Raw genomic sequence first — 16880 nt, 5'->3', positions numbered from 1 at the left:
GTCAACTAATCCATCAATCAGTTAATTGTTGCAGCTGAACTTTAGAAAGCTTTGATGCTGCATTCAGATGAAACTCGTGAACTTATAATTACAACATGGACATGGTAAACAGAATGTCGTGAACTCTGAGCTCACAGTTCCAGTTCACGATGTTGTGAATACAACATTAGGGCTTCTTCGTGTGGGCTGCTTCTTGTAAACATGACCCCATTTGAATGCATCAAATACTCTGGCTTGTCAGTACTTGTTTACACCAATCACAGTTATCTTGGGTGGTGCAAAGCTCAGGATGCAGTAATGGTTCAGGTGCAGAATAGCATCGAAGGCTAACTTGTTTTGGTGGAATGTTTGCATGTGGGGAGATGAGCCCTGGCATTAAAATGGCTAAATCCCCACAAAAGAAATATGGTGATGTTCATACTGTTAGCAACCAAGTTAGGGTAATTTGCCCTTTTCAGAGGGTAGGTTGCTAGTTTTAAGGCGGTTGTTGTCGTTTTCCATAATGATAGGGATTTTGAAAATGGTAACAAGCAGATAGTGAAAGAGGAGGAGAAAGCAGCCTGAAATAGGTGGCCAATGGCAGCCTTAAACCCACAGTCTACATCTGGTGAGTCAAACTAGTGGGGCTTTTCTATTGGCACTTTTGACATTGCTGAGTCAAACCATACAGCGCTGATTTGCATTTCTGCATCTCTGGACTGGGGCCAAAGTGCGGCCAGCCCACCCCAAAACCAGGTTGCAGTAACTTGTAATGACCCCGCTTCTCTCCCTCATACAAACATGTTGTGAGATTCAAGTAATGTGCTGGAACACAGAGAGAAAAGCGTTTTTAAAAGTTTTGTTCAACTCTTGTTGCTTTTGCTGCTTCTGACAGAATTTCTGTGGTTTGACGTTCAGTCTATCTCCTGTGTCACTGGTCGTACTTTCAGGTATCTACTTTATTTTACTGTTTCTTGTGCTTTGCTTTATTTGAGTCGTGTTAAGTTACTGAAAATCCAACATTTCTTGATTTTGCTGCTTCATAATGAAAGTGTTCAAATAGAAAAATAACAGGGGACTTTTATTGTGAAGAACTAACAGAAAATGAAGTATTTATTCTCCATTTTACAGATGCTTGACTCAAACTAAGCTCTTCAGTTATAAGACACACCTTCAAGGAGGTAGCCTTGCTGTGATGGAGATGCAAATCCCTGCCTTGCTGGGCAGATGTACTTAGTCAAACCAAGTCGAGGACAGGCCAGCATGCAGCATATATGAGAAAGGGCTCTAGGTCTTAAGTATGCTTGGTACAGGTCAAGGAAACTAAAAGCTTTTTTAGTTTCCTTAGTACAGATCAAGTTCTGGTCTCAGTTTCAGAATGCTTACATTGGTTTGTGGGCGGTAATGCCCTGAAATCTTTGTTTCAAATCTTCTTTTGTAACATATTTCTCTATAACCTTGAATGTTCTTTGACTAAAAACTCATCAATCAAAATTAAAAAGTTTGGTCTCATTTACTCTCAAAAGCTTTTTTCTCCTACATCAGACTTGTGTCAGTGTGGTTTAATCAGATTTGAGTCACCTAGCAACATAAACAAACAACACACACTTAGTTGAAATGAAACAAAACTTTTACAAGTTTGTCGGAAAATGCTCATCTAAAATGGCATTGCTCGTAGTAAGAATGAAAAGAAAGGCTTCTAAACAGTTAATATCAGTATCTTCAAGCATTTTTCTTCATCTCAGACAATTTAACTATATCTCTGTTGTAAAGTAAGCAGATCTTTGCCACAGTGTGTGCATTTGAACTCTCTTTCTCTCTCAGCCTGTGTCTGTCTAACAGAGAGATCAGTGGAGATGGGCAAAGAAAGAGCATGAAATGAAGCCAAATGAAATCTGCAGCTTTAATCTATAATCGGCCTGTACAGCTATTGATCTATTCCCTGCATGGAAAACTCACACAGAGTGTCTATCTCCTTCACATTCTGCATATCATTTCATCTCCTCTGCCTAATTTGCTCCCACCATTACCCCTACTAACACTTAGTCCTCCTCTACCTGGCTGCTCCTTGCTGTCCGCTGGGTTTGATATTCAGCCAGCTTCTCTTTTGTTGTGTTGTAATGTGCTCCATGGCCCATACCCATGCATTTTCACCCCCCTACCCTCCCCTCTCTCCACCTCTCTTCCTCTCACTGTTCTTGTTCATCTCACTTGTTCTCCTGCTCTCTGTGCTATTGTGTTTTACACCCTCAGCCAGACTTTTCTGTCACACAAAAGAGCGCAGAAAAAGCTGCAGGTTTGTGTGCGCCTGCGAGTGTGTCCGTGTGCGTCTGACTTAGCCAACCTTTTTGGTGTGTTTAACCTCACAGAGGGCAAGGCTGTAGGGCAAGGGTGATGTCACAAAGGAAGCACTTTTTTTGTGCATGCGCACAAACACACACACACACACACACACATACACACATCCATCCTGCACACTCCCACCCACCCTCCACCATTGTCATGTATAGTGTTGCTAATCCGGCCCTGTCGCTTCAGTATCAAACATAACCTCCATTTGGGGGGCAAGGCCTCTCTTTCACTCCCATTTTGTGTGTGTGCGTGCGTGCATGCTGGTTGGTGTGTTAATGGGCCCGGGCAACAGTGTGGTACAATGGGCGGGCTGACTCGGGATGCCTGTTTAAGTGTTGGAACAGGGGAAGAGGGATAGGGGCAAGGCAAGCTAGTCCAAAGCTTTGATGTTGCTGGGACAGAGGGGGGAAACAGCTTGTAGATGACACACACGCACACACACTCACACATCAGGAATGGACACTATTATTTCCAAGTGCCGTGCCCCCTGGGGCCCAAGCCCCTAAATTCGGTGGCCCAAATGTAAACTTAGGTCAAAACAATACAGAAAAGGCAATTTATCACAACCTAACTCTGTTTCCTAACTTGAGGCGATGTGAGCAAACAACAAACAACATTTTTCCGATGAATTGCGATATGGTGTTGCCTGAAGGCCTTATATCCCATGAAAAATGAGCTCGACTTCTTGACTAGTTGGCGAAACTGATGGCGCACACCATAGTACATTTTGTCCATAGGTGTGTCATATTCTAGCCACTTTAACTCCTGCTTCTATTCACTCCTAAAGTTCTGTTACTGTTTCATTTTTTGTCACAGTCCGCCTTAGCAGTTTAAGTAGACTTACTAAATCCATACTCGAAGGCTTTTGCATTAACAGTTTTGGTCTTGCTGTGCTAATTTGCGTATCTGTTAGGGATGTTCCTGGAAAACACTCAGAAAGCAGTTAAATTGAGCACAATTTATTAATTGAAAATGTTAAATACTGTATGGAAAATAATGTGTGTAATAAAATCATTTGAAGCCGTTAATCACAGTCTACAAGCACCAAATCATATTATAAATGCTAGTGAAATGTGTGACATTTTGTGCAGTGCGGTACAATTATTGCACATAAATCTACAAAACATAGCTTCATCTTTTCAGACCGAAAAGGATCACGGTGTCTGCAGCAAATTACATTCTTAACCTGGAGCTGATGTTAGCTGCCAACTAACTACTGACTAACATTAGTAGTGGGCTGCAGCACAGCCCTGACTAGTGGTGGGCGGCTGCATAACATCTTAGAAGCTACAGTCAACTGGCATTGTGCATGAATATAATATTACCAAATAGTGTAACCGACTAGTATTTCTGGTGCTGACTAGTGAGGGTGGCTATGTTTAATAGTGTAGTCAGCTAATCACCCACATTCCTAATATCGGTCACCACTTTTAAGCACCAAGCTGAGCAGAATCGCACCGTAAACAGGTATTTGCTTTATTTTACTTTTGTATGTTTGCTTTCAGCTCTATAGAAGTCGTGTTAAGTTACTGCTGATTAAACCCAAAAATTATTGATTATAATAAAATAATACAAGTGTTTAAAAAAACAAAATAATGAGTGACTTTTCTTGTGGAGAATTTGTGGAACTGAAGTGTATACTCCAGTTTTACAACCACTTGATTCAAGCTAAGCTCATTTTCAGTTAAAATACACACCATCAAGCAGCTAGCCTTACTGTATTGAAGATGCAAATCTTTCCTGTGCTGGGCTGACGTGTTGAGTTAAACTGAGTTAAGCCAAGCCGGCAAAGGTTTTTGGAAAAGGGCTATTACTGGTAGTCAGCCAGTGAAGAGAACCATTTTCTGTTTTTGTAGAATGTTGAACTAAAAGGCACAAAGGAGTCAGGATCTTTGTAGAAGTGTAACATGTTGACAAAACCTCTCAGTATGGGGATAAAACTTGGTGGCCACGTACATGGAATATTTGGTGGCCTCAGAGTAACTTTATGTGGCCGCGGTCATAGGAAGCTGGCTTTAACAAGAGAAACTGTCACACATTCTTCTTCATGTTCTCAGTCTCGTCCTTGGGTTTTCAGACTTAAACCACCCTGCCTGGACTTCGTCTTGTGAGGAGGATGTCGCTCGTGGTCCCCTTATATATTCCTTTCTTGTGTGTGTGTGTGTGTGTGTGTGTGTGTGTGTGTGTGTGTGTCACCCCAGGAGAGCCGAGTGTTCATGGTTCATTAGCCACACGTACACTTCTGTTCTGTTCTCACTGTTAGAAAGGACAGATTCAGAGCATTCACACACACATACAAGCTCCCCCTTACACCTCACACACACACACACACACACACATACACGCACACACACGCACGCACTCACACTTTCTGTGTTTTGTTCTGTTCTGCCGGCTCTGATGAACTGGCACGCAGCCTCCTCCCCTCTCCTCCTCATCTTCTAGTAATCAGGGTACCTATGAGACAGACAGGTAGCATCTGTCGCCTCCTCTCCCCCGATCCTTCCCTCCCTCTGTTTCTCCGTCTCCCCCTCTTCCACGCCATTGTGTCGAATTTCCCCCGACGACGGAGTGATGTGATAATGTACGAGTGTGTCCCAGTGAATAAAAATCAGTGGAACCCGCAGTTTTTCTCAAATTTCTCTCCACTGATTGTGTGATTGAATACACATGGAGGTCCTTGTTTGACTTTTCACCCCTGCTGGGGCATCGCACAAATTTCTCATTTTGGTGCTTCTAAGAAATGCTTCACCATTAGATCATTTGAAATTGAACAGTTGCAGCCAACATGGCGGAGGCCTCTCTCTCGAGTGCGTTCAGCTGCTCTGTGTAGCTGCTGCCATCTGCTTATTCAGCTCCAGACTTCTTCAGATCAGTTGGGCCACGATGAAGCGAGCAGCTCTGATGGTTTGGTTTTGAACAGGGCCTCAAGGTTGATTAGCATATTTTCACCCAGTGTACAGACAACAGCCCCCCACCCACACACCCTCTCTTCTTTTCCTCCTCCATCCTCTCTTCCACCCCCCCACCCCCACCCATGTGTTTGATTCCTCGGCCGTGACAAAGAGCTTCACCCTTTATCCGTGTGTGTGTTGGTGAGATGGGGGGCCCTTAGATTAAGGGAAAGCTTCCTGCTCTTTATTTGGGGAGTCCCCCTGGGAGACGCTTTGGGAATGACTTTCGTTGAGTCACTAACGCCTACTCACACATACACACACACTCAGACGCACTTCTGCGCACACAAACACACCTTTCACCCCTGCCTTTTCTTCAAACTGCCCATTGACTGCTGGGTGCTGGCTGTTGTGTAACACCAGCTACGCGTTCACGAGCGCACACACACACACACACACACACACACACACACACACACAAACACACGTCACAGAGGCCCCCCAGTCTGTTCACAGTAGGTGAGCTGCAGAGGTTCCCCCATTCACTTTTCTATACTGAACTAACCAAAACTAACAACACCAGAATAATTTAGTCCAGTGTGACAATGAGAAACAACGTTTGTGCTTATATACAGCATGTTTTTAGCAGGCTGTACTGTCACATCAAATGTGTTTTAAATTAATAATTTATTTAATATTTAGGGGTGTCCAGATTTCAGTTCTAAATTGAAGATTGATATTAAAAAAAAAACAGGATTAGAGATTCTTCTCTTATTTTTTTTTTCGGCCTTGAGCAGGTCCAGCACATGTCCGAAAAAAAAAAAACAGTTCAGAGACGACACAGTGTAGTTTACCGTCAGCTGCGCTTCTCACTGTGGCACTCAGAGATGTAGCCAATTCTTTGATTAACTCTTTCTATCCACCGTCACTGCGGTCATCTTTCTGTCGTAAACATTTATCTGTGGAAAGTAGCTTTTCACATAACTTTGATGGAAAGAATGCAGGAGGACGTTGTGGTAACATTGCATGAACCATAATATTTTAAAATGTAAATCATAGTTGTCAGGGCATGACAGACCCATGATTCGTTGGCTCAAAATCAGGACTCAATATGGCATAACCATTGAGAATTGAATCAAATCGCTAAAAAAACGCTAAAATCAAGTCACATTGGATAATGGATTTTGAGAATCATGACACTCCTATAATTATGTATCCTTGGCAAGATTTGCAACCTCGATGATGGAAGCTAACACAATGAAATGCTACAGTCTGTTATCAATAGCTTGTGATTTCTGTCTCCTTTCAAAGGGCTCCACCAGCTTTTTAAAGGGACAGTTAACCCAAAAATGAAAATTTAGTCATTATCTACTCACCCTCATGCTGATTGAAGGTTTTGTTTTTTACTCCACAAAACACTGTTGGAGTTTGACAGGAGAACAGTGTTGTGACCAGTTTTCAAATGTCAAAAAACAACAGAATAAAAGCATAAAATGCCTCCATACCCAGCATGCAAAGTTGACTAACAAAATATTATTTACACCATGTTTTTAGCATCACTCTTCACTGTAGATCCTTAGCTTGGAGCCATGTTCACATGCACATCACACTGTCTGAACTGGGTGTGTGTTTTGTGACAGTGTGTAAATGTAAAGTTGGGGCTTTAAGAGACTTGGATTACACCAGATGAGCAGTATAGAGGCATTTTAGTTTTTTTTTTTCCCAGTTGTTTTTACATTTGAAAACTGGTCACCATTCACTTAAATTCTTTAGGAAATTGTCCAACACTGTTTTCCTGTGAAACTGCAGCAGTGTTTTACAAACTAATAAAATAAACCCGACCCTCAGTTGGCATGTGGGTGAGAAGATAATCATTGAGAAAACACAACTGCATCAAATTGATTTGAATCTTGAAGGAAAACCCCACCTGAAAGTAAAATTTACATTTTGATTCCAACATAGTCACGTAGTAATTCAGTTTTAATCAGCCAACTTCATGATTGCCACATCACTTAAAGTCTTAGTGCACTGATTGTGTGTAGGAAGGGATTGGCTTAAATTCTGTATTAGCGTCAACATATTCTTCAGAAATGAGAGAGATGCCCATTTTAAAACAGGATGTACATACAATGTGTTGTTTTGTACATGGTGTACAGCCACTGGTGTGTGTATCTGCAAAGTAAATTCATTTCAGGAGCTGTGAAAAACCATCTAAAGGATATTAAAAGGTTTTCATGTCCCCAAACTAATCAATCTAGAGAGGACACTCAGATGATGTCAAAACATACAAATCCTCTAAATCTGAGTCCCAAGCTTTCGCTGTGATGATGACAATGTTAAGTTGCTTGAAGTGTGTGTGTGTGGGTGTGTGTGTGTGTTTTGGAGGTGAAGGTCGTGGCAGAAAGAACCCCATCCAAACAGCAGCCATTTTAATTTGTTTGACAGGGAAGAGAGGTGATAACCTCCCTCTGCAGATGCACACCCGGGGAGGAGAGCGGGGAAAGAGAGGCAGAAAACAAGAAGAGAGAGAGTGAAAGCAAAGAAGGAGGTCTGAGCAGAATTGTGATAAGGGTTCGGATAGAGAGGCTAAGAGCAAGAAACGGGGAGAGAGAGGTGGAAAGGAGACTGTAATATTTGATTATGGCTCAAGGCTGTATGTTTGTCCAAAGGCTAAAGACTGTCAACCAGCTAATCGTGGGGGTCGATGCGTGGGTGTGTCTGTATGTGTTTGTGAAAGCATGTGAGCCAGTGTGGGTCGTTGCTATCAGCACATAATTTATGCTGAGTACACGTGTCAATGTGTGTGTGTGTGTGTGTGTGTGTGTGTGTGTGTGTACGTACGTACGTTAGGATTTCTGGATGTCAGTTACAGTTCTGTGGGCCTGAAGAGAATACAGCGGTCTCCCTCAGGGCGCTGTTAGTGCCACTCTCATACAGATGTGCTGGGCTGCCACTGTGTCAGTTTCTGTGTGTGTGTGTGTGTGTGTGTGTGTGTGTGTGTGTGTGTGTGTGTGTGTGTGTGTGTCCTTCTCTTACAGGAAGCTAAACTTACTCCTCAGGGTTTAGAGTTCTTAATAGGGTTGGATATTGTCAAGAATTTATCATTTCTGGTTCTCATTGAATTGTGGGTCCAATTTTTGTCAAAACCACCTTAATTTCCTGTAGATTTAGGCTTCCATAAGCAGTCATTTGTCACACTTAGCTACACTTCTAAGCTCAGCTTTGGTCTCCATGCATTGACATATGTGTAACCAGTATGTAGATTAGGGATGGGAATTGACAACTGGTTCCAAATTGTGCGATCAATCAATATCTTATGCTTCCAAGCTTATTAATTCTTTTAATTGACATTGTCATGTAAGGCTGCAACTAACAATGATTTTCATAGTCGATAATCTGTCGATTATTTTCCCAATTAATCAATTAATGGTTGTTTAGAAAATGGTGACATTTATTCATCAGTGTTTTTCAAAGCCTAAGTTAATGTCCACAAATGTCTTATTTTGTTCAAAATCCAACAATGTTCAGTTTACTCACAGTTTACACATAGAAGAGTAAATAAATCAGAAAATAATCACATTTAAGAAGCTTTCTATTTACTTACTTTTACTCAGACCAGTTTATTTATTATCAAAATAGTTGAGGAGTAATTTCCTAATAGATTAATAAAACAGTAATTGATTAATTGTTGCAAAACAATCATGCCAAACTCATGTCTACACTGCTGAAAACTTGCAACCAGGAGGGGTGATGGTGGAGAGAAAGAAAAGGCCCAAAATGTGCCTTCATTTCACAAAGAAAGATGACAACATGTCTAGTTGTAATGTCTGGAAAATAAGCATTTCAAGTGCAATCGGAAGCACCAGCAGTATGATGAAATATCTTTCTGTGCACCGTGGGCTCAAATTCCAAATAGAAAATCAATAAAGAACTGGAAAGATAAGCAGAAAAAAAACTGTTATATGGAGTATGTAATAAATATGGACTATTGAGAATGAGATCTTAAATTTCAGCAATTAAATTTTCAGTATTTTAACAGACGTTTTTCTCTCTTGCCAGATTTTGAAGAAGATGATGACAGAGATGGGGGCAGCTGGTTGGTTTCTGTCAAGGACAAGGAGGTAGGTGTCAATAATAATTTATATAATTTAATCATAATATGCAATATGTAGGCAGAAATAATTTATATCCTGACAGTCACTTCTCTTTGAGGTAATTTGTTTCTTTTCATCTGAAACTGAATTCATGAAAAAGCAGGAAGGATGGGGGAGGTGTTTTGTCAAAACTAAAAAATATATGCAGTATATTGTAATTGTGAACAGTGTAAATGTTTGCTCAATTAGGACTAGGACTTAGGAATTCTATGTAAAGATATAGGCCAAAGTAATACGTAAGAAGTAATGTTTGATTTCTAAAAAGAATATTTTTCTGTCATAAGAGGATATGCCACACTCTTATCTCACATTTTCTGTTGGTCATAATGAGTTGAAAAAAATATGGATGATTAATATTACTGTAATTTTCACTGAAAATTGATTAAAGGTACAAAACATTCACAAAATGTCACCACCAACATGATGTAAATGATGCATTAACTGTATGTGTTTGTGTGTTTCAGGCTCAGATCTATAACAAAGACAAAGGTGCCAGGAGAGCTGTGCAGCGGATGTCAAACAGATACTATACGAGCAAGGACGTCCAGTGTAGAAACTGTAACAGGAATGGACATCTCTCTAAAAACTGCCCTCATCCCAAAGTCAGTTCCACTCAGTGCACAGTAGCATGTACAGCTTATACACACTGATGAGTACAAGTACATGAAAATACTAACTGTGTTTTGTGTGTGTGCGTGTGCAGAAGTTGTCGCCCTGCTTCCTTTGTGGCACCCCAGGCCACTTGAGCAGTCAGTGTCCCAATAAGCACTGCAGCAACTGCGGCCTGCCAGGGCACCATTATGACTCCTGCAGCGAGAGAGCGTACTGGCACAAACGATGTCATCGCTGCAGCATGACGGGGCACTTCCTGGATGTGAGTGTAACTCTGGTTTATTACGTTGGAATTAAAATAAGAGAAGAAGGTTCTGCACATTTGAGACCAACACAGTCATGTAGAAATAAAGCCGGACTTTCTTTCATCAGGAAAACACACCACATAGCCCGAAAATATGTGGGCACACATGTTTGTGTAACATATGTTGTGTCAGCCCTAACTTTTCTGAAGAAATTTAATAAGAATTTGGAACTTGGCTGCAGGGATACAGTGAGATGATTAGTGAGGATGGGTATTTTTCAACCTGGACCATATTTTCTTAGGTTTTTGTGTCTCTTATCAATCTCCAGACATCCAACCAAAAACCCATTCAGAAAAGCCATTCAAAAAACACTTCAAGACAAGGGAACTGGAGGTGCAAACGTGCTCATTCATATCTGGGTTTTAGGACTCATTCCTTCAGTATTCTGTGAGAAAGCTCTGAATTCAATCAGCTTTGTGGTACTATGTTAGCGAGCGCACAGAGAATGTGTGTGTGTGGAGAGGCTTCAGCTTGTAGTAAAAACAATTAGTGCGTCATGTAAACATGATGAAGCACCAACCACCTTTTACAGAATACAGTATGCAGAAGTGTACTGTATGTACCCTCCTTTTATTTCCTCTCCATTACCCCCTCTTTCCCTCCCTCCGTCTCCCTCTTTTCCCCCTCTTTCTCCCCCACTTCCTCTCTCAGTAATAATGAGTGACCAGGGTCAGCACACGCTGCTGTTCACATTAATTGATACACTTCAGCAATTACAGCTTAGTTATGTCTCTGCCATGCTGCATATTCCAGCTGTGGGTTTGTGTGTGTGTACGTTGGCACTGAAGGGTGAATCTAATGACCATCAATGACAATTATCCCACCGCAACGTTCATTACCTTGCCCATTTACACTAATGCCATAGAATGGAAAACCCTGTGTGTATGCGGGAGCCTGCCTGTGTCTCCCCCACCTCACACACTCCCCCTCTCTCTCTCGCACTCTCCGTCAGTCAGTCATGTACTGTGCTCTGTGTAATGGATGAGTAACCAGGTGAACACCAGAGGGAGAGGGGAGACCAGGACACACACCGCCCATTTTTCCCTCTTTTTCTCGTGCATTCTTTCTTCGCTATTCCTCTGGATCCTCACGTTCATCTTCCTCTTCCCCTTCTTCTCTCTTTTGCATATTGTTTTTAACAGCAAACGAAGGTACAAAGTTGTGTGTGGTATTGTAATTACCCTTTTCTTGGAACACATAACTTTTTTCTCCCCTTACACTCACAAATTATACTGTACGTGTTAGTGTGTGTGTTTGAGAGAGAAAGAGAGTCAGGTCTCTGTCCCCTGGGCCTTTCTGTGTCTCTCATTAAAGACAGACGGTTGACGGAGCGCGAGTGTGTCGCTCGCCTCGCCTGTCGCCCTCGACAACAACACACTACCCCGGCGGTCTGGAGGGAGAGAGCAAACGGGAGGGTGTGAGTGTGGTGGTGATGGGGGGGTTGTTGAAGAAAAGAAAGCTAGATGAGAGGTGGAGGAGGAGGATACAGCTATCGAAATTCATATTTGCTCGTCTCTGTATTCAAATCTAAACAGCTCAGATTAAGCCAGAAAAAGTCCCCAGCGTTCTTCACAGGCTGCTTTAAAGGTCAGGATTTGAACACTGTGGGCCAAGTACTCTTTTTTCCCTTTTTTTTTTTAATGTGACAAGAATTTGCATATCATGCAAATTTGTATAAGAAGTTGTTTAGTGTATGCAAGAGAAAACTCAAACAGAACAGGCTTAGATCTCCCTCTCCTCCATCTCTCTGTCTCTCTCACTCAGTAGGTGTGTAAGTAGATAAATCTTGTTGCCTGCGGCGACTGCGGCATTTTCAATTTCCCAGTGGGAAGTGGCGGCGGTTGGGAAAGGATGTCGGAACGCTTAAGGAACAGCGTGGCGAAGCCCCGGAGATAATGCTTTAGCCACACCGGGACAAAACGACTGACTGCCTTACTTACTGACTGTTTGAGTGACTGACTGGCTGCGGAGAGACACATGGAGGGAAAACGGGCTGAGAAATCAGCCTGATAGAGGTTCAGAGAGGGACGGAGGAAGAGACTTAGAGTCTGGCAGGCAAGCAAATGTCACATGGTTTGTTTTTCAGTTTCCTTTTGGCCCTCTCTCAGTCCTCTCCTGTCTGTTTCTCAGCATCTGCCTGAATGTTTCATCCCTTTTGTGTCTTTACTGTCCCACTCGGAAATAAGAGATACACATAAATGCTACAGGTTGTTTTTTAGACATTTTTATTCTCCTGTTTTAATCTGCTTTACTCATTTTATGTGCTACTTAAAGGGATAGTTCAGATTATGTGTGATTGTGCGAGCTACTTATCCGTAGTTAGTGTATTACCTACAGTAGATGAAGGTTGACACGCCTGCTTTGGGGAAGCACCAAGCCTAATGTTTTAGGACATTAAGCAATGAACTGCTCTGGACAGGGTCAGCAGTAAAATATATTTTAGCCACCTCAAAAAAATCAATATCAGTGTAAATGTACACTATATTTATAGTATTTTCACAGCTTTACCTTGCCATCAGACAGTTTTTTTTATGGGAAACTGCAAGTATATAAGTCAAAACAACCATATGGCTCTCTATAACCGGACCAGACTCCACTGTGGAAATCAGTAATTTTACCTAAAAGAACACTTAAGTTGCTGGTCGACTACTGCCTTGGTCAGGTATTTTTTTGTGTTATTGTACGACTTTGGTGGTTTAAAAGGTTCGTTCAGATTTACCTAAGTCACACAACAGCAGGTGGCTAAAACATGTTTTATTGCTGACCTTGTCCACAGCAGTACACTGTTAAATTTCTTACACCTGTACTCCTGCTGCTTCTCCAAAGTGGGGGCGCACCGACCTCCATCTACTGCAGGTAATACACTGACAATCGATAAGTACCTCAAATAATCCCACTTAAAATAATCTGACCTATCCCTTTAAATGAACATACATTTCTGTCTGTCTACATTTGATCACAATATCAAGTGTTTTTTTTTCTCTCCGCAGGCTTGTCCAGAGATCTGGAGACAGTATCACATCACGGTGAGTGTCTTACCATAAATCCAACAATCTCCACAGTTCACACTAGTGCTCTTCAGCAACAACACTGATCTCACACCTCACCAGTGCCTATACAACTCTCAAACTGTCTGAACAACGTAGCATTATTACTGTACAAACACATTTTCTCAATACAAAACTTCTCCTACCAAAATCTACAAAGTGATCTAACAAAAGCTCTTAATACCAGAAGTAGCGAACAAATAAGTTTCCTTGAACTCAACGACTTCGTCACCAAATCATCTTAAGACGCATACAACAAAATGGGAATCAACACAAAGCTCAACACAAAGAAGTGTGTTAAGAATGAGCTCAGGATTTTGCAAGGCGACAGAATCCTGAGCTGCAGAGTTGTGGACACTCAACACACAAGCTAAAGTCAGCTACTGTCTCCCCTGACAACCCAAGGCTCACTGAAACAAAGCCATCTTGGAGACAAATGTTTTATCAATAGTAAACACCAGTCTATGTACCAGAAACTATCTTATGTCTAACAGTCTTCTTATAGGCAAACGTGCTGTACAGTACCATCAGCTAAATCTGGCCAACAGTGCTGCACAATATACCCCCAACAGAGACTGGTAATAATAATAAAGTAGTGAGCTGATGAGGACCTGAGAAATTAGTTCAGGCTGCTTACAAAGCAGAAAGCCACCAAAACTTTGAGATGTAACCCAAAATCTTATTTATGGTAATTGTTTATGTTTCAGCTACAGTGCACTGATTCTAGCTATAAACTAAATAGTTAGCTGGGGACTGGAGGAAATAAAGTTAGGTCTAAGAGTTTTATGTTTATTAAATAAATTAATTTAAAAAAACAAACGAAGATGCAAACAAAAGTGGTTTGGAGAGCGTGCTCTTGCTTGAGAGAGGGAGTGAGGGAGGAGGAGAATCAGGGGTTGACTGGGAGCTCCCTGAAACAAAGAATGAAATCCAGGTACACAGGGTTGTAACACTAAAGTATATCTCCATTATGAATCATGCATTTAGCATGGCAAATGATGCACATGCATTTTACATAGCATGACGTTAACCCTAATGCCTATAAACCCCATGTTACAAGTAGTTCTTGTTTCAACTATGTAGAGTGTACTAACAGTTTAACCTGTGTCAAATTTAGCCAGGTCCCAGTGGACGCAGTAGTTCTGCTCAGAGTCCCAATTAAAAACAGAGAAATTTAAAAGAACAAGGTGGCGGTGGTGGTGGAGGGGGCGACTAAGCCAGCAGCACACTCACCCTGCCCCAGTTACAGTCAGTGACACTTCTTAAATCTTTTTCATGCAGAACCTTGCCTCATCAGAATAGAAATATTTTAAATCTTACTGCACAAAATATTCCCCACCCAATCTTATATTGAACAATATTAATTAACTGAAAGTAACCTTGTAAGGGAGGCTTTCTAACTTTTCCTTTTACAGTATATGGTACGCTTACATGAAAAATAAAAGTGATGATTGTGAGGGTCTCCCATTAATGGCTGTAGGCCAGAGTTGGGCAATATGTTAAAGTTTTCCAACCAGCCAGCATCGATATATGTCACCCCCTCACCCCACCCCCCTTCCAGCTGGGGAGATGTCTGAGCCATGAGTTTGCTACATAAACTAACAATAAAGTAAAAATCCAATAAATAAATGAAATAAATTCAAAAAATGTTAAGAACAGAAACCATACACCCTCTCTCAAGTTTTCGCTTTCTTTTACTGAACTAAGACAAGACTTAAGACTAAGACTTAATTGCTTGTTAATCCATTGTAAAACCTGCTTCATTCAAACAGACATTTACAAAATAACACAAAACTGCCTTGGCTCGTCTTTCCACTGTTCGAACAATCACCAGCTCTTGCTTGGTTGAAATAAATCTGTAATTCACCTCATTAGATGTGAAAATATTCTGGCTCCAGAGGCTTTTTTCCTGCTACTCATTCTTGGGGCTCAGTGGCTGCGAACTGTTTCGCTGAATGAGAGTGTGTTGCTGAGCAGCAGTTATCCCTCATTCAGACCATTAAATTAACAATAAATTACCAAAATAAAATGACAGAAATCGACAAAAAACAAACAAACAAACAAACAAACAAAAAAAAAAACGGTGTTCTTGGTCAAGCAACGATAGCCAATATATTCGTCCAATCGCTGCAATTATCAAACCGCACTGTAATCTCTACTGATAAGAGCAGGGTCTCAGGTGTTGACCCTCACCTCACTCTCTCCTTTTGCTTCATGCAGTTTTTTTCAGTGCCTATCACAATCAACCAAAAATGTGACAGAGAATTGAGCAATGTGACAAGACTTACACAAGATCCAGATCATTTGTAGTTCAGCATGATGTGTATGTTCCAAAAAAAAAGCCACCAGTTCTTCAGTATTTTTTTTATGAGCCCCGTGAAGGCAAAGGTGTCAGACGATCACTCAGAATCAATAAGTCAGTTGTGATTGGTATTGACCTTGCCCTGTAGCAGCTGAGTGAACCATAACAGGAAAAAAACATCTCAGAAGATTAAGGAAGTGCCAAGAGTGATGGGAACGTTTTACTTTTTTTTTTGGCTGCATTTTCAACCTAAGTGCACATGTGACATCTGTGTGTTTGTGTTTATGTGTGTGTGTTTGTGTGTGTGCAGACACAACATGTCAAAGTGTAGAAAACTGTGTGACAGTCACATGGGCCATATGTCAGCAGGGATGCACTTGCTTATTTGTGTGTGTGTGTGTGTGTGTGTGTGTGAGTGTGAGTGTGAGTGTTTATCCGAAATCTGAAAAGATAACTAGTTTTCTTGGCTCCTTGTGTGTGTGTGTGTGTGTGTGTGTGTGTTTGTGTGTGTGCGCATCTGAGCGAGGGGGTGATATAGACCTCAGCCTAAGAGAAAAGAGCAGCTTGTTTGTCAATTAAAAGACGTGATAAAGCATGAAATGGGCTGCCAACGCCACTCGGGACGCGGGAGTGAGGGAGAGAGGGAAGAAGAGTGTGTGTTTGCATATATCTTGGCGTGCACTTTGGTGTGTGTGTGTGTGTGTTGGGGGAGGTCTGTCACTCTCCTCTATGGAGATTAATTAGCAGGGGCTGTCTAATGAAAAGGCAGCATCGTTAGCGCTAGGGTAGCACGGCGGGAGAGGCGGAGGGAGGAGGAGGAAGGAGGAGGAGGAGGAGGAGGACGACGACAGAGAAGTTCCAGGGGAGACGCCAGCAGAGAGGATGGGAGTGAAGTTTAATTGTTGCTCACATGGTGGCGAGGGAGGCTATATGTTTTACTGTAGAGTTTTACTTTGAGCCACAGTGGAGTGTAAAAGATGCTGATGAAAGAGAAAAGCTTCCTCTCTCGTCTCAAAATATGAATAAACCACCTTTTTTTGTGTGTTTGTGTGTGTGTGTTTGTGTGTGATGGCGTGCTTTAACGGGTGGAGGATTGTGACCCAGGTCTAATTGAAGTATTTAAGCCATTTAAGCACTGGGAACAGAAGGTCGTTACAGATCCAAACTGGCATGGGGGTTAGGGGCAAACACACACACACACACAAACACACCTACACACATGCATACACAGGGCT

At 41.7% G+C, this 16880-nt stretch overlaps 1 protein-coding gene across 1 annotated transcript in view; it reads left to right on the top strand.

Annotated features, from left to right (window-relative positions):
* The window catches only part of LOC146329997 (zinc finger CCHC domain-containing protein 7-like), a 38805-nt gene that overhangs the window by 868 nt on the left and 21057 nt on the right, over window positions 1–16880 (top strand). The window contains exons 2-5 of the mRNA XM_084714465.1: window positions 9254–9346; window positions 9844–9981; window positions 10083–10253; window positions 13287–13322. Coding sequence (XP_084570591.1) covers window positions 9254–9346; window positions 9844–9981; window positions 10083–10253; window positions 13287–13322 — 438 coding nt within the window. The remainder of the gene's footprint in view (window positions 1–9253; window positions 9347–9843; window positions 9982–10082; window positions 10254–13286; window positions 13323–16880) is intronic.

Source organism: Lutjanus erythropterus, chromosome 3 (genome assembly GCF_056507025.1).
Source record: "Lutjanus erythropterus isolate fLutEry1 chromosome 3, fLutEry1.hap2, whole genome shotgun sequence".
NCBI lineage: Eukaryota > Metazoa > Chordata > Actinopteri > Lutjaniformes > Lutjanidae > Lutjanus > Lutjanus erythropterus.
The sequence above is the reverse complement of the archived record's forward strand: the minus strand, read 5'-3'. Positions and strand labels throughout refer to the sequence as shown.